Source organism: Sapajus apella, unplaced genomic scaffold, assembly GCF_009761245.1.
Source record: "Sapajus apella isolate SASKATOON/1434 unplaced genomic scaffold, GSC_monkey_1.0 scaffold24, whole genome shotgun sequence".
Classification (NCBI taxonomy): Eukaryota; Metazoa; Chordata; class Mammalia; order Primates; family Cebidae; genus Sapajus; species Sapajus apella.
In genome coordinates, this window is record NW_022436964.1 from 14,572,030 (window position 1) to 14,591,280 (window position 19,251).

Sequence of the window (19,251 nt, forward strand, 5' to 3'; positions counted from 1 at the left end):
ACAAACTATATATTGCAAGTGATGACACATGATAGATATTTTCAAAGTGGTTTGAGGTTAGAATCTCAAAATAAAAAGTAAAGGCAAAATTTTTACCTCTGTAAGACGGAGTTGTGAAGATGCAGCCATATAATCTGATTCTAATTTGTTCTTCTCAGAGATTACTGTAGTATTTTGGAGAATTAAATCTACTTTTTGTATATGCAAAGAAGTACAAATCTAGGAACAAAAACCCCCAAGAGTTAATTTTTATGTTACCTGTTTTTTAGAACTAAGAATAATATAGTTTTCTAAAATAAAATTATAAACTGTGAAAAAATAATTTTGCTTTTTTTTTGTCTTGAGATGGAGTCTCACTCTGTCACCCAGGCTGCAGTGCAGTGTTGCGATCTCGGCTCACTGCAACTTCTGCTCTGGGGTTCGAGGGATTCTCCTGCCTCAGCATCCTGAGTAGCTGGGACTAAGGGGTGTGCACTACCATGCCCGTCTAATTTATATGTATTTTTCAGTAGAGACAGGGTTTCACCATATTGGTCAGGCTGGTCTTCAACTCCTGACCTCATGATCCACCAGCCCCATCCTCCCAAAGTGCTGGGGTTACAGATGTGAGCCACCATGCCTGGCTGGAAAAAATGATTGTCCTATTAACTGACATCTCTCTTAAACAGTTCTTATAACAATTTTTTTAGAAGGTGTCTTCCTTTGTTTTTAAGAAAGTCATCGGAATAAACACATTTAGCCTAATAAGTGCTTCTATCCTATTTATTACCTCTAAAAAAAATGTCAAACAACTAAGCAAGCTGAAACCGATGATAAAGATCTCTTGCTTATAATAATGTGAGCGACCTTAATCAAAACCTTCCCTCCCTCTAAAGATTTTACTATCTTATCTACCCACTATTTTTTAAAGAATGACTACAATTAAGGAAATACCTTACCTTTATTAGGTTTGTTAATTCGGTAACAAGTTTTGCTTTTTGAACATTTATTTCTTTGATTTTGGTACTTGCTTTTCGCTCTTCTTCTTCAAGGTTGCAAGTATCCTGTTCCATGAGCTTTAAACTGTATGACACATATAATAATGAAGAAATCAGGGTTAAACACAAGGATTGAGCCCAAATTCTTGGGTCTCCTGCAGTTTTCTGGGATATATTTAGTAATGCTTTTTAGATATATAAACTGCTGGCTCCTAGATTAAACAATTATTTTATGTGATCAGTTAGGATTGAAAAATATTTGTTGAGATATAGTAATGTGCCGCAGCATAGTCCAGGTAATACCTGCGTTAATGGTTTAGGGTCTGGAGTAAGAAAGATGGCTTTGTTTCCTCTTTGCCATTCACTAATAAGCAGTTTAACTCTGGACAAGTTACTCTTCTGAGCCTGTTTCCTCCTCTATAAATTATAGATAATAACAGTACTTCCTCCAAAGGGCTTGGTGAAGCTTAGAAAAGGTAATACATTGTTTCCTTATGGATAGGGGGGAAGTAACACATGTAACACACTAAATATAGTGCCAGGCCCATAACTGATACATCAATATAAGCTGTTTCTGTTGCTATTGATATAGTTTATAAAATAGTCCCTTCCCTTAAGGAGCTTAAGTGGAGACAGTTAATAGCTAAGAAACAGGAAAAAAACCCCACAACACAAGAATCCTAAAAGTTAATACTATGCTCTCAATTTTAAAAATGAAGGAACTAAGGCTCAGGGAAGTGAAGTAAAATTGCCTAAAATCACAGATATTCAGTATTAAGATGTGTTTGGTACCAAAGTCCATGTTCTTTCCACTACACCATGTTGCCACCAAGGAAAAAGAACAAATGATGGAAGCAATAATAAGTTCAGCAGGTGCTGTGGAGAGTGGCCTGAATGATACAAGGTAGGGTATGTTGGGGAGGGGAAGAAGTTAAGTTGGGAATGAGTAGAGCAAAACAAGATTTTGAATAATCATAAAGCTTGTCTAAAGGACAGTAGTGTCTAATTAAATTTCACGTAGTAACTGTAGAAAGTCTTAATTTTTTTTTTTTTCTGTTGTTGTTTTTTGAGATGGAAGTCTTACTGTTTCTTTCACCCAGGCTGGAGTGCAGTGGCATCTCAGCTCACTACAACTTCTGCTTCCCAGCTCAAGTGACTGTCCTGCTTCAGTCTCCTGAGTAGCTTGGGATTACAGGCACCTGCCACCATGCCTGGCTAATTTTTGTATTTTTAGTAGACACAGGGTTTCACCATGTTGGCCAGGCTGGTCTCAAACTCCTGACCTCAAGTGATCTACCTGCCTCAGCCTCCCAAAGTGCTGGAATTACAGGCATGAGCCATTGTACCTGGCCTCATAATGAATGGGGTAAGAATATGCAAACAAAATAATTTTACAACAGTCTTGTGGATGAATTAAATGGAGATGTGACTAGTCAAGCAGAGACCACTAACTAGGTTACCACTGCAGTAGTCCAAAGTGAACAGAAGTTGGAGATAGTGGGCCAGTAACATGCATGAAAAGTCATCTTACTGTGAAAATCAATACTATGCGGGGAAAGTTTAGTTTTAGACAATGGGTTCAATACAGTAGTTGCACAGCAAAGATTGTTTTGCAGATGATTGAATAAGAAATGAAGGAAAGGGTTACAAATTGAAAAAAAGTTTAAAGTTGAAACAAATTCTAGAAAGCAAAACTAGATATATCTTGCTTTAAACAACCAAGGCACATTACCAATTTTAAAAACAGAAGTTAATGGGCAATTGTTGGCTTTAAAAAAAAGATAAACAAGGTAAACATAACTTATTCAAGACAAAGAGCTGTTACTTATTAAAGATTGATTATGTCACTAATCTCTAGTCTATAGGCAAGAAGACAGAACAACAAAAAGCTGTGGGCTGTGTTACGGTAGGATATGGAAAAAACCTTGAAACTGGAAACCGTGTGCCTTTTCCCCAGACTTGATACCCTAATAGCTTTTATCCTACCTTATATATTCTGGTTTCTACAAAATACCTAAATTCAAAATAAAGGTTATAATCAGTTCTGAGAATGGCTGCCTGGGCTTTCACAATAAGCCAGTAGTTTTCCATTTAGAAAAGACTTTTGGCTGGGTGTGGTGGTCATGCCTGTAATCCCAGCACTTTGGGAGGCCAAGGCAGAAGGACTGATTGAGGCCAAGTGTTCAAGACCAGTCCCAGCAACATAGCAAGACCCCATCTCTACAAATAAGCTGGGCATAGTGGTGCACACCTGTGGTCCCAGCTCCTCAGGAGGCTGAGGTGAGAGGATCGCTTGAGCCCAAGAGTTCGAAGCTGCAGTGAGCCATGATGATGCCACTGCACTCCAGCCTGGGTAACAGAGCAAGACCCTATCTCAAAAAAAGACAGAAAGACAGACAAAGAAAACAAAGAAAGGAAGGAAGGAAGACTTTTGACAGTATTATATTCATAAAAAATTCTATGGAATATATGACCCATTAAGGCCAAGCAAACATAATTCTAATTGTCACAAGGAAGACTGCAACTGAATGAGATAAACCCTCAGGTGCCCAATTTAATCTATTCTGTAAAAATCAGTATAACTTCCTCCGTCCCTATTACTCTCTTTCAGAACTAGAGAGAGAAAAGTCTAGTTTGACAATTTTTCTGCCTACACCTTCCCCTCCCCTCTCCTATCATCATTCAGAACTCAATGGACATATTGTTTTGGATGATCATGTAGGGCAGTGGTTCTCAAAGTGTGGTCCACAGACTCCTGGGGATACCTGAAACTATTTCAGGAATCTGTGAGTTAGAAACTATTTTCATGGTAATAACAGGATATCATTTGCCTTTCTCACCATGCTGACATTTGCACTGATGGTGTAAAAGCAATGGAGAGTAAAAATGGTAGTGCTTTAGAATAAATCAAGGTAACAAACCAACACTAGTACACCAAAGTATACTAGTAGTCCTTATATTCTTCACTGCCATGCACTTGAAATTTTTTAAAATGCCAAATTCCCTTAAGAATATGCTTGATGAAGCAGTAAAAATCGTAAACTTTATTAAATCTCAAAATCTTAAGAATATGCATTTTTAATATTGTCTGCGATGAAATAGGAAGTACATAATATAATTGTCCCCCAGTATCCAACAGGGATTGGTTTTAGGACTCCCCAAGAATTCCAAAATCCACAGATGCTTAAGCCTGTTATATAAAATGGTGTAGTATTTATGACCTATGCACATCCTCCCATGTATTTTATGTTATCTCCAGATTACTTAAAATACCTAATACAATGTAAATACTATATAAATAGTTGTATTGCTTAAGGAATAATGACAAAAAAAGTCTGTAAATGTTCCATACAGACAAAACCATCCATTTTTGACCTCCAGAGTATTTTTCTTTCTTCCACCCTCCCCTGCTGTCTAAAAGAGATGGGGTCTTGCCATGTTGCCCAGACTGGTCTCGAACTCCTGGACTCAAGTGATCCCTCTGCCTTGGCCTTCCAAAGTCTTGGGTATGAGACATTGTACCTGGCCTCTCGAATATTTTTGATCTGTGGTTGGTTGAATCCATGGATGTGGAACCCACAGATATGGAGGGCAGGCTATACTTATTAAACACTTGCAGTATATTCAAAAGGATAAAGGTTGTGTCGAGGAAAAGCACTTGTGTGATTGCTTAAGTTTGGAGTTATACTAGACTTTTTTCCATGGAATACCATTTTTACTTACTAGTTTTTTTTTTTTTTTTTTTAATCTGCACTTGGCTATTTGGCCATTTTTCTTTTTCCAAAAAGGAATAAAGTGACCTTGTCATTTCAAGGAAAATAACTGACAATATTTGTTCCAATGATAAAGTTCAAACTTTCTTTTTTTTTTTTTTTAAGATAGAGTTTCGCTCTTCACTCTTGTTGCCCAGTCTGGAGTACAGTGGCACGATCTCAACTCACTGCAACCTCTGCCTCCCGGGTACAAGTGATTCTCCTGCCTCAGCCTTCCTACTAGCTGGAATTATAGCCATCCGCCACCATGCCCAGCTAATTTTTTGTATTTTTAGTGCAGACAGAGTTTCACTATGTTGGTCGGGTTGGTCTCGAACTCTTGACCTCAGGTGATCCACCCGCCTTGGCCTCCCAAAGTTCTGGGATTACAGGCATGAGCCACTGCGCCTAGCCAAGTTCAAACTTTGAAATGAAAATTAGAATTTTAAAAAATGTGTATCCACTGCTAAGCTTGACAGCTTCCCAATTCTTAATAGCTTTTCTGATGGAATCAGTGATCAATGTGATCTTTTAAAAATATTATATAATAAAGTATGTCAACATTTGAAATATCTATGTCACCTGATGAACCAATATTTTCCAAATGACCAATGCACGCTATAACTAAATCATTCATGGGTAAAAGCGCCATCTACAGTGCAATGTATTTTAATGTAATAGAGTATACAAGTTCACTGATACGGTTTCAGATTCCATATTGCAATTAATTAAACTTTAATAAACTATACTTTGGCAAGTTTTGATGTAGTATTAAGAATATCCACAATTATCTGAAAAGTCTAAAATACTCCTTTTCCAACTGTATATTTATGAGAAGCCAGATTTTCTTCAAATACTTCAACTCAAACATCTCACAACAAACTCAATACAGAATCAAATAGGAAAAAAACCTACTGACTTTAACTAAAGAAATCTGCAGAAATGCAAAGCAATGCCACTCTTCTCACTAAATGTATTTTGTCTGTAGTTATTTTTAATGTTTATGTTAACATACATTGAGTTTGTGTTATTTTTAAAATAAATTACTGCCCTATCTCTACCTAAAAAAATAAAAAATAATGAATATTGTAAACATTCTCAGTTTTAATTTCTAATGTGGTAAATATCAATAAATATAATCCATCGAAACAAAACCTCTTCAAGATCCTCATTAATTTCTAAGCATATAAAGGAGTCCAGAGACTGGAACAGCAGGATCAAGGAACAGAACTTGTAACACTCAGGGTTCATCTCCTTTTGCCCTATGGACTAAAATTGTGTTTTATGTAGTAAGATTAAAGCTTTACAAAGAAATTACTACAAAATGTGCTTGTGGAAAAGGTGTTGTTACGACAGTGTATAATTAATATACTCCCATAGAGCACTTTGTGCTCTGCCCCCATGAATAGACTAAAAGATACCTTCCTAGTTTGGAACTAATTTTTTGTTCCAGTTGTCTTTTCTTCGTTTTTCTCTCAAGAAGCTCCTTCTTCTTTTGTCTAAGTTCATTGTCTTTGTGCTCCAGGTGTTTGCTTGTTTCACGTAAGGCAATCAATCCTGATTCTACTGCTTGCAATTTTCTATTAATTTCCTACAAAATAATTAAAAATTGTTAACATATTTTTAAAAACTGTTCCAGTGAAAGTATTAGAAATCCAGTTAATATTCTTTTCTAACATTCGGATCAAATTAACCAACCTTTAGCTGTTCTTCTAAGTGTCTTCTTTGCTCTAGGTCCACAGTGACTGTGAGAAACTGGGCTACTTTTAGAGATGTGTTACTAGAAATAACTTTGTTTGAATAAAAAGAAGTTTTCACCACATACTTCTCTTCTGCTGTATAAATTTGTTTTAATCGGGTTTCTTGTATTACCTAAAATGTAAAACAAGTATTAGTGGACATTTAATAAATTTTTAAAGCACTAAATAATTAGGAATGCAGACCAAGTGAATTTTGGAAGATCAAAATATACTAGATACACATTTTTATTTTTATTTTTGAGACAGGGTCTTGCTCTGCCACCCAGGCTGGAATGCAGTGGCATGATCTCAGCTTACTCCACCCTCAACCTCCCAGGCTCAAGTGATCCTCCCACTTCAGCCTCCCGAGTAGCTGGGACTACAGGCACGTGCCACCAGGCCTGGCTAATTAAAAAAAATTTTTGCAGAGATGGGGTTTTTCCATGCTTCCTATGGGGGCTGGTCTCGAATTCCTGCCTCTGAGATTCTCCCACTAAGGCTGTCCAAAATGCCAGGATTATAGGTGTTAGCCACTGTGTCCAGCAAATTTTTTTTAACCTATCCAACAAAATTTCAAAACAGGTGGCTCATACAACTAGCAAAGTCAGCTATACTTCTATGCTACAACTCTCCCAAGTAGTTTTGGAGCCTTGTTACATCTAAAGAAGAGATACTAGGAGCAAGAGATACCAGGAGAGAAGGGTGCTCAGTACACTGAACTATGTTATCTTGGGTAAGTCATTTAGTCTCCCTCCTCTCAGTTATACTGTCCAAAGATATATAATCTTATATTTAGTTCCTGTGTATTTGGGAAGAATAACCAAGTGAAACATTTTTCGTAGATTTCAAAGCCTTTTCTTCATTTTTTTAGAACTTGTCTCTCAAGAATTTATACACAGATTTCATAAACTAAAATATATTATAAATACCATAACCAGACCATTCGTTGATCTATTTTTGTATATTTATAGAGTAGGCTGCTGCAATGCAGAGCATTTTTAGATTAAAAATTTTAGATTTAGAGATTTGTTTCCAATCTCTAAAAACCTTTAAATACTATTATAATACTATTATGGTTTGTTTCCTTCCAGAAGTTTATAGTCTAAGTGAAGAGGTAAGACGTATTTAAACACACTAGGTCAACAGGGTATAAATCTTAAATCCCGATTAATCTGAAATAAGGGGAAAAACTGGATGACTTTAGCCTACCCAAGTTTCCTAAAAATGAGTTTTAAACTGGAGTTGAAATTACAGTTAGTGAAGGAAGGACACTTCCTGCAAAAGTGACATCTCAAGCTAAAGAAGTCAGCAGACAATTTAACCAAAGGGAGACTCTTAGAAATTAATGAGAGAACAATTCCGTACATAGGGTATACTGTTAGAGAATCTAAGATATTAAAACTTAATAATAAAAGCAAAACATACATAAAGAATGCATTTTTATTCTGAGGAAGAAATACAGCCATTATTGCCATTAGCCATTACTGCCTTAAACAGAAGGACTGAGGACATAAAGGTAGTAAATTTCCTCAATAAAGGTTTATATCTTCTGAAAGATAGCTAAGATAATATCAAGGGCTTTACCAGGTGTTTGAAATACTTTCTAATTTGGTTTCCCTGCATATACACTTCTGAAAAGCATATAATCATAAATTATTTATATACAACACAGAACTGAGTTAGGCACTGGGACAATAAGGTATTTGATGTGTTTCAGAATTTAAAAAATGCAGCATATAAAACCAGAGATTAAGATTAGTGAAAACACCTGAAAAAGAAATGGGGATAATTTCACTTTTAATATCAATTATATAAATTCCAAAGCTATTTCTCTAGTACAAACAACAGTGCCAAAGCTCCCTAAGTGACTTAAACATAATGTTAACAATAAAAGTACATGGAAACAACTCAATTTGAAGCAATATTCAAAAAGGAAAAGAAATTTCCAAGTAAAGAAATTGCTCCTTTCTGCCCCAAAGTTAAGTTTAAAAGTCCTTATCAACTTTTCTATTGTCTTTCTGCATTAGTAAAGAAGTCCCACTTACCTTACTTTCAGAGATAGGCCTGCCTATCCCTCTTCCACATGGAGAGTTCTACTTTTGGTTTTCGAAAATGAGTACCATAATAAGGTATAATTCTAATCAAAGGCAGGCAACTTATTATAAGTAACTTGTTTTTGCAAAACAGGTTGATAATGAGCTCTCAATTTTCTACCTTCTGTTAATGAAGTATAGAGCGGTCCCAAATGAATCATCTTAGGAATATTTATATACTGGTTGTTAGAAATTTAAAACATTTTCTAATAAATTCAATATTATAAGTAGCAGTTAGGTCTGTAATTAGTTACCAGATGCTTATAAGCAGTATTAATACAGAAATTCGGTATTTATACTGGAAAAACGTGTTTCAGGAGAGATTTATTTTCTGTTTCTGCCTGTGATAAAAGTGCATATGATGTGGAGTCATGGAAATTGCCTGTAAGAATAAAATTCCAAACAGCATTAGCAGAATACAGACTAGGAGTTTCTGTGGCTGTATGTACTAGCCAAAAAAATTCCTATGATGAGTGGTCATTCATATGTGAGATAATCTTAAGTTTTAAGTAAAGGACAGTTGACCAAAAACAGTTTTATACCCCAGCCTAGCATTCTAAAGTATAATTTGTCTTAAAGATAATCTCACATATAATAATTTAAAAGACTAAACTATTATTAATACAATGTTTGAACATAGGCTTACCAAGCAAAGCAGAATCAGGTTAGGGTACCAGGTATTTCTTTTCAGGTTTTAACTTTACTAAATTACCTTAAATGTAATAAATATTTATTCTAGTTAATTCCATATCACTCCTCTTATAATTTATTAGTTAAAAGTTACTGTTTTATGTCATATGGAAAATAAATACAAAGTTTCTCCATGGTTGAAAACAACAGACTTATTTAAATTCTGACACATTTTGCTTGCCTTAGCTAAGTTTTAACAAAACTGCATTTTTGGTACATGATTCACTACTTACCCGTTCAATTCTTTCTCTGGTCCTTTCAGTTCCTACAGGAACTTCATGAATATGATACTGACAGCAAAGGTAACTCATTACAGGATCAGGCGCATCAAATAACTCTCTCAAATAAGAGAAAAATCCGTATTGTCTGAAAGGAAAAGTATTGATTAGATTTCCTTCTGAAAATATTGCTAAAAAAAATCAGAGTTTATAAGTCATCAGTAAACAGTAAGTAAAACATACATTATTTCAACAATGACACAGCAACATTTTTTCTTTTTTTATTTTAAAATCACTTATGACTTACTCACTTGCCACAAACGTTTAAGCTTTTTTATGATTACAAACTACTCTTTTTAAATTTCATCTGTTATGTTTCGAATGTTTAGTTATATTCTGAATTAAGATATTTACTTATAATTATTTTATAGTGACAATTTTTACATTTAGTCCTTCTGGAAATTATTTTTATACTATAAGTAATAATTTATCATTTCATTTTCCCAATAACTAACCAACTAGTATCTTTTTTTTTGTTTGTTAAAAACTGTAAGACATGGCATTAACAGTATCTTTTATTAAATAGTTCAATATTGTTCTGCAGATTTGAAACATCATACCATATCACACTCACTGTATGCTAACTGTATCATAGTCCTGTGCCTAAATTTTTCCTTATATTTGACTTAAGTAGAGATCCTACAAGGAAATAATACAGCTTGTAACAGCTTATTTATGTGACAATAAATGTTAATTCAATATTTAAATAAATCTTAATATTTTCAAGACTTACTTAAGTTCATTCAAAGATCTTGAAGGTGCTCTGTCTGCATATGAACTCTTGGGAGCAATAACAGCATTTACTCTTAATTTTTTATTGTCACGAACCTGAATATAGGAAAAGAAAATACTATTTTAATTACCATATATTCTCTACTGAAATGATTTACAAAGTTACCATACTCCTACTTCATGGGATGGATACAAAATTTGAACACTGCATATTAGATGTTACTTAGAATAAATTTTTTTACTGTGATATTAAAAACAGTCCCCTTCTTATAGAGATACACACCAAAATATTTTCAAGTGAAACAGACTATCTGGGAATTACTTCAAAATAATACAGAAGGGAGATAGTTAAGCTTACTTTATTGGCAGATTATCTTGTATTGGACTAAGTTTTCTACTAACAGTGATTATAAACTCTGGCCAAAATTTTAAAAACAATTATTTTAAGGCACTGGAGATGGACAAAAGGAAGAAGTTGGAAGGGAGTTGACATTTGAAAGATAAGCATAGCAGTAGGTGAGATTTGTGTTTATGTGGCTTATGTCTTGGGGGCATTCTCCACTTTGGAGCATCAGAAGTGGGGACAGAATTCTGGTAGAAAGCTGCAGTCTTTCTGGCTGGAGAAATCATAAGATGGAAGGATGGAGTTTGGGGTGACTAGAATTATTGTAAACTGAGAAGGTAAATTCTTGGAAGAAGGAAACTGCAAAGTGAGAAGCCTCAAAATCTGCATAAAACACCCATCTAAATCCTTGGCTGCCCCACAAACTATGAATGTATGGGAAATTTCCAGGGAAATGGAGGAAAGCAACAAGTGGAAGGCTAAAACAACAACAACAACAACAACCACCACCACCACCACCACCACCACCACCCACTGAATGGAGACTTTAGTTGATGTCCATTGCTTGAGAGACAGAGTTTGCAGTTTAAGTTCAGCTAAGTTGACTGCCTTCTTCTAGTCTCTTTGGAAGAAGACAACTGAATCCAGTCTCTACAGTATACCCACAATTCCAGAATATAATACAAAATTACTGGCTGGGTGTGATGGCTCATGCCTGTAATCCCAGCACTTTGGGAGGCCGAGGTGGGGAGATCACCTGAGGTCAGGAGATCGAGACCAGACTGGCCAACATGGCAAAACCCTGTCTCTACTAAAAACACAAAAAAATTAGCTGAGTGTGGGGGTGGGTGCCTGTAATCCCAGCTACTAGAGAGGCTGAGGCAGGAGAATCACTTGAACCCAGGAGGCAGAGGTTACAGTGAGTCGAGATTGTGCCACTGCACTCCAGCCTGGGTGATGAGTGAAATTCCATCTAAAAAAAAAAAAAAAAAAAAAAAGGGGCCAGGCAGATTATAATTGCTTTAATTATAACACTAACCCACAAGCTGAACAAGTCATCCAATGTCCACTTCCACAAGCCGACTTCAGGTCTTTTCAAAATAAAGCATCATACTTACTGTATTTATATATTACTTAACAATTTAACATGTAAAACCATGACACCATTTTTCATAGGTGTATCTTTCTGTGTGTGTGACTAATATTTTTTTTTTTTTTTTTTTTTTAAAGAAAGAGAGTCTCCCTCTGTTGCCCAGGGTGAAATGCAGTGGCACGATTTCAGCTCACTGAAACCTCCATCTCCTGGGTTCAAGTGATTCTCATGCCTCAGCCTCCGAGTAGCTGGGATTACAGGTGTGTACCACCACGCCTGGCTAATTTTTGTGTTTTTAGTAAAGATGGGGTTTCACCATGTTGGCCAGGCTGGTCTCAAACTCCAGGCCTCAAGTGATCTACCTCCCTAGGCCTCCCAAAGTGCTGAAATTACAGGCATGAGCCAACGTGCCCAGCAGAAAATTTTGTTTACTGTACTTTGCCCTCATTTTCTCATAAGTCTTGCGTTTTTATTGCACATATTTGTACAACACAGTGATTTTTAAGAATGCCTATGTTGTCATATAGCACAACTTACTTTGCAATGGAGAAACAATAGGCAAATAGGACTAAATGTAGATAATCAGTGACTCTGGGACATAGGATACAGAAGTTTTATGTATTACTCTTAAAACTTTTCTGTTAGTTTGAAATAGTATCAAAATAAGTTATTAAGAAAAAAACAGAGCAGTGGTATAGATGAAACAGTATTGGCCATTAGTCAATATATCACTGATATTAGTATATGGGGTACATTAAGTTATCAAAATTTATTGTTTGAAATGAAACAATTACATAGTGAGACAGTAATTTTCTCTTCAATTCCTTTTCAGTATTTCAAATTATACCAAGGAGAGAAGTTGCAGTATGATATCAGCATGTCCTCAACTCCTTGTTTTCAGTAAGCAATGATAAAGAATTTACTAACACTGTTTTTGTCTTATTGTTATGTATATTATTTCTTTTTTTTTTTTTTTTTTTTTTTTTTGAGATGGAGTCTAGCTCTGTCCCCCAGGCTGCAGTGTAGTGGCACAATCTTGGTTCATGGCAGCCTCCACCTCCCAGGTTCAAGCAATTCTTTCCTGCCTCAGCCTCCCAAGTGGGTGGGACTACAGGTGCACACCTCACCTGGTTAATTTTTGTATTTTTTGTATTCGTAGCAGAGATGGGGTTTTGCCATGTTGGCCAGGCTGCTCTCAAACTCCTGATCTCAAGTGATCCACCCACCTCAGCCACCCAAAGTGCTGGGATTAGAGGCATGAAGCTACCATACCTGGCCTATTACTCATTTTCTAACTTTGTAATAATGTATTTCCTTTTAGAAGATTTTGTTTGAGTAACAAAAAGTGAGGTGACTGAAAGAGAAACAAGAAATAATACCGTAGATTTGGCAAAAATTATGATGGTTGCACATGATAGTATGCAGAAATGGCAAAAACTGTGAAGATTTGTAAGTTACTGAAGGATGGGAAATGGTACTCTAATAGATACAATTACAGGAGAAGGTTATATAGAATAAATTTTAAAGCTTAAAATACACACACAAAAAGTCATAGATACTGAAGAAAGTTCTGGTTCTATCTGATGAGCAGTTATGGAAAGTTGTTACAACACAAGAAAAAAGAATACAGGTCAAATTACTAGGAATCTATATTGTATCATCAACATATGGTTTAAATCCTCAGTGCAGAGGCAGAGGGAGTTTTTGACACAAGGAAAAGTACTTCGTACAGTCTAGCCTGGCCATTTGCTAAATAAAAATCATTTAATTACACCTGACTGCATGCCCTTTACCCCACGTATCATGTCTTAAAGACATGTAACCTAAGCAAAGCAACTGAGCTCTGACATCAAATGGATGAATCACTGGTTAGGCTTAAATAGTTCTAACATACACAAATTTTTAACTTTTTGGGTCCATTTTATAATTTTATACCTCCAACCTTTTTATCCAGTCACCTTTATGTTCATATACCTTGCCAACTCCCAAACCAGAAGTAGGGCAATATAAGAGCCAAAGCAAAAGTCAAGTTTCCTTCCAAGTACTTGTGTACCAGAGAAACAGAGGACCACTTGAGCTGATTCAGAATCCTCTCCTCACTTAGACCAATTAACAAAGTTGTTTAAACAAGGCATACACGAAAAAATCTAAACCTAACCTTTATTAGCTTTTTAAAGAAACAGAAGACATATGCAAAGGGAGTAAGTCTTCCAGACAATACAACATATAGCTAGCCATATATTTAAGAATATCATATATAGCTAACAATATTATACTACATGTTATGTAGGTATATAACAATAATAATAGCTAATAAGCACTGTTATAAGCACCTTTACATTTATTAACTGACTTAATCCTTACAACCATCTTTTGAAGTAGATAATGCTACCTTCCGTTTTATAGACAAAAAACACTTAGGCAACTTGCCCAAGTTGGAAATAAAGCCAGATTTCAAATCCTGGCAGCCCAGCTACAAAGTATACATTCTTTTTTTTTTTTTGGGATGGAGTTTCGCTCTTGTTACCCGGGCTGGAGTGCAATGGCGCGATCTCGGCTCACCGCAACCTCCGCCTCCTGGGTTCAGGCAAGTCTCCTGCCTCAGCCTCCTGAGTAGCTGGGATTACAGGCACGCGCCACCATGCCCAGCTAATTTTTTGTATTTTTAGTAGAGACGGGGTTTCACCATGTTGACCAGGATGGTCTCGATCTCTTGACCTCGTGATCCACCCGCCTTGGCCTCCCAAAGTGCTGGGATTATAGGCTTGAGCCACCGCGCCTGGCCTAAAGTATACATTCTTAACTACTAAGCCATATTGTCTTTCAGTGGTTAGATTCTTGGACATTGGCTTTTCTCTAGCTATATACAGGGTTCTCATTCTTTTTAAAGAAGTTTTATTTATATTAATAAGCAACATCGTACTGATTTTCCTTTCAAAGGAAAACTGAGTTCATTCCAATACATTTTCAAAGCAAGGATGTCCAAGACCAAAGGTCCATCATTATGTTTTTTTCCCTTAAAACATGATAGAATTACTCTTTTTATTAATTTCAAATGATAATTTCAAAATATGTTACAAATGGAATATTATGCGCTGGTTTCCTTTAACAAAGTAAATAAATTGCCCCACAATGCCATAAATAGGAAATAAATGAACAAAACTGAGTGACTTTTGGTGGTAAAATTAGCTACCACTTTTTGCTGTAGTGAAGTTAAAACTTCAAGCACTAAAAGATAAGTGATAAGTGAATCAAAGTGTTACATTGGTTAGTACTTGCCTCTTTGAGGAAAACCTCCATATCTTCTTGACTTTCAAATACAAAGGCTCTCAAGTCATTTGATGGTATATGATTTTCAATATATTTGGCATTTTTATTATCTTTCATATTTATCTAAAACAAACAAAAGCAGAATTTCATGAAACCCAACTGATTATTAAAACATGTTTATATTAAAATTGGATTTATTTAATTAGATTGTAATACTTGAGAAAAGGGAAGAACAGCCTGGAATCAAAGAGTTATTTTAAAACATCTAATCCATTACCCAGAAACAACCAATACAGTACATAGTTAAAAAAAAAAAGCCAAGATTTGAACAGTACTTGATGCATATTGATTTTTATACTACCTAAGAAATAACTTTAGTTCCTTTCTAGTCACTTCATTGAAAATATTTCAGTCTCAGGTTGTGACTTGAGTGTAAACATTTCTTATCTTTCCCTAAACTTTTCATATTTTTCTTAATCTTCAAGAGAATTTCATAGATGGAATAACTGATAGGTACCAAAACACAAAGAAGTGAATAAAACTTTAAAAACTAATGGAAAAAAACCCACTATGGCTTAATTGAAACTATTGCTGCCTTCAAGAGAAATCTGAAGTTTGCATCAGCAGAACATAATCTTATTGATCTATTTTACTTAATTTTTTTATTTTTTATATTTTGAGACAGAGTCTCTGTCACTGAGGCTGGAGTACAGTGGCACGATCTCAGCTCACTGCAACCTCTGCCTCCTGGGTTCAAGCAATTCTCACGCCACAGCCTCCCAAGTAGCTGCGACTACAGGCATCTGTCATCACGCCCAGCTAATTTTTATATTTTTAGTAGAGACAGGGTTTCATCACGTTGGCCAGGCTGGTCTTGAACTCCTGACATTCAATGATCCACACACCATGGCCTCCCAAAGTGCCAGGATTACAGGTGTGAGCCACCATTCCCGACTACTGTATAGATCTATTTTAAAAACATTAACTGGGCCAAGCATGGTAGCACTGATAACCCCAACACTTTGGAAGGCCAAGACGGGAAGATAATGCTTGAAACCAGAAGTTCGAGAGCAGCCCGGGAAACAAAGTGAGACCCTGTCGCTACAAAAAACAAAAATAAAAAAAATTAGCCAGGTGTGATGGTGCTACTCAGGGAGACAGGTGGGAAGATTGCTTAAGCCCAGGAGTTTGAGGCTACAGTATGGTATGATTGTGACACTGCACTCCATCCTGGGTGACAGAGTGAAACTGTCTCTAAAAAGTAAGATAAAGTAAAAATATGAATTAGACAATCCTGCATGTGAGGCTCAACGTTATGGAAAACATTAAGATAGGTTAGGGAAAAAGCTACTTCAGGAAGTATATAATCTATTGTACATGAATAAGTATGTTCAAAGCAGAGCATGATAAAACTCCCATTAACAGAAGTGTATAAATATAAAAAGTACTGTCTATGGAATTTTAGAGGAGAGACTGATAATTTCCAAAACATGGGAACCAGCTTTCTTGAAAAAATAATGAAAGGAGAGGTATTTATGTACTATAATCTATTACAAAGCAAACTAGCTAAGAGCTAGGGCTCTGAAGTCAGACAGATGTCCTTTCAAATCATATGCTTGATCTTGCTCATATACTATTTAAATCTCAGAAAGCTTTCATTACTTTCATCTGTAAGATAGATTAAAACAGTTTATACCTCATAGAACTAAATGTGGATTAAGAGACAATACAATTAAAATAACAGCACAGTTCTTGTTACATAAATGTTGGCCAATATTCCTCTCTATTTTAAATTACAGAATATCAATCGGTATAGAAAAATGAGAAAACAGATACACACACAAAAAAATTAAAACCACATGAAACCATCATCCAGGCATAAACACTATAAACACTGAGTCTATTGTTTCACAATTTTTTTTGGGTAGGGGGGCAGATACTAAATTACATTATTGGAAGAAATGATAGGACTAAAAGAAAATGTATGTGGATATTTACTATAACTTATAGAAAAGGTAAAAGTAACCCCAAAATTACCACAGAAAGTCATCATTTAAAAAAAATATATATAATTATATATAAGCCACTCGAGGACTTAGCTCTCATGATCACATTCTCCCAGGGTTTTTTGGGGGGTTTGTTTTTTTTGAGACAGGGTCTCACTCTTGTGTTGCCCAGGCTGAGTGCAGTGGTGTTATCATGGTTCACTGCAGCCTCAACCTCCCAGGCTCAAGCAATCCTCTCACCTCAGCATCCTGACTTGGTAGGACTACAGGTGCATGCCACCATGACCAGCTAATTAAAAATTTTTTTTTGTAGAAACAGGATTTCACTATGTTGCCTAGGCTGGTATCAAACCCCTGGACTCAAGTGATCCTCCTGCCTCAGCAATTCCCAAAGTGTTGGAATTATAGGCATGAGCCACCACTCCTGGCCCCAAGGTGTTTATATCAGAAATACTCTGCCATGTCAGATTCCAAGGCTCCCAGCTTGTATAAACGGGTTTACATGGCATTTCAATTCTTTGATCGACTTCACCTGCTCAACAGGTAATGAGTCTCAAGGAAGTCACACAAGTAGGGGTCATTTTGGTCACTGGCCAAATGTGGTTCCAGTAGTGACTTATTTACATTTTTTTCCAAGTGCAACACACACTCTGTTGCATTCACAGTTTGGAGGTTTCCCTGATACCCTTAAGGAAGATTTGTTTATTTCCTTATTTATTTTTTTTTTAAGATGGAATCTCGTTCTGTTATCCAAGCTGGAGTGCAGTGGGGTGATCTCGGATCACTGCAAACTCCACCTCCCAGTTCAAGCAATTCCCCTGCCTCAGCCTCCCAAGTAGCTGGGACTTCAGGTGCATGCCACCATACGCAGCTAATTTTTATATTTTAAGTAGAGATGAGGTTTCACCATGTTAGCCAGGCTGGTCTTGAACTCCTGACCTTAGGTAATCCACCCACCTTGGCCTCCCAAAGTGTTGGATTACAGGTGTGAGCCGTGATCATGCCTGTCCCTTAAGGAAGATTTAGACACCTTGTTGGCTCTGCAGGTTCCAGTTTCTTGGGATGCTCCCTCTCTTCATGACATCAATGAAGAAAGTATTTGTCAAAGTTCTCCAAAGAACTTAACAGTCATATCATCACAATCAAAGTAGCAAGACAGAGACAGGCAGGTACAGGAGATGCAGCACTCTGTGATGATCTGGTGGTTGATGGCAGCTTTCTGTTTTATGATTTTTAAAATGAAATTTTTCCGTACATCTTATTCCATAACTTATATAAAAATAAATTTAGCAAATCATAACATAAGTAAATGGAGACCAACAGTAACATTTTAAGGGCTCCATAGTATTCCATTAAAAGGATATAAGGTAATTTACTGAACCAATCAGTATCTTCATAAATTTTCTTTTTTTGCTCCATCATTCTGCTATCATAAACATTACTGTGTAGAGCACATACGTAAATAAATCTTTGTACACTTCTACAATCTAGATTGGAATTGTTGGAAATAAATCGTAAGACACAGATTGCTAAATGACCATTTATATGACCAAAATTTTAAGTTTGCATGTTGCTCACTTGTGTATGACCGTAGTGGCATTTCAATTAGACCTAGAAAGGTGAGTAAACTGTGTGGAAGATATGAATGTAGGAAGTGGCAGGAAAGGTGAAAGATTAGTTTAAAAAGGGTAAAAATGCAGACTATATCTCCTTGTCTCAAAGATTCCAATGTAATTTAAAACAGAAGCATATGCCAACTAGTAATCTGAGTTGGTGAAATATGCTACTGTTAGAAAATCAAATGACAAGAGGAGACAAATCTAACACAGTTCTTTAGTATTATTTTGACACTGGCATTTTAGTAAAAACGTTAACAATGACACCTGCATTATAACTTTTATAAGGGTCACATATTTTTTCTTATACTTCTGTTCAATCCTTATCAGACTAATCAAAATAATGTCTGCATCTTCTCTTCTTGATCTAGCAAAAATATTCTAATAACACATACCTGAATAAGAGAATGTTATGAATATTAATTTTGCTAATCTAAGATATAAAAACTATATAAAATAATTTTCAATAAAGAATAATTTTCAGGCTGGGCGCGGTGGCTCAAGCCTGTAATCCCAGCACTTTGGGAGGCCGAGGCGGGTGGATCACGAGGTCAAGAGATCGAGACCATCCTGGTCAACATGGTGAAACCCCGTCTCTACTAAAAATACAAAAAATTAGCTGGGCATGGTGGCGCGTGCCTGTAATCCCAGCTACTCAGAAG

At 36.0% G+C, this 19,251-nt stretch overlaps 1 protein-coding gene across 3 annotated transcripts in view; it reads right to left on the reverse strand.

The window, feature by feature from the left end:
• Positions 1–19,251, reverse strand: part of SMC5 (structural maintenance of chromosomes 5) — an 89,709-nt gene that overhangs the window by 26,695 nt on the left and 43,763 nt on the right. For all 3 annotated transcript variants that reach the window (XM_032290930.1, XM_032290929.1, XM_032290928.1), the window contains exons 11-17: positions 14,977–15,090; positions 10,263–10,357; positions 9,485–9,617; positions 6,428–6,601; positions 6,151–6,320; positions 939–1,062; positions 97–219 (exon numbers count right to left, since the gene is read on the reverse strand). In XM_032290930.1, coding sequence (XP_032146821.1) covers positions 97–219; positions 939–1,062; positions 6,151–6,320; positions 6,428–6,601; positions 9,485–9,617; positions 10,263–10,357; positions 14,977–15,090 — 933 coding nt within the window. The remainder of the gene's footprint in view (positions 1–96; positions 220–938; positions 1,063–6,150; positions 6,321–6,427; positions 6,602–9,484; positions 9,618–10,262; positions 10,358–14,976; positions 15,091–19,251) is intronic.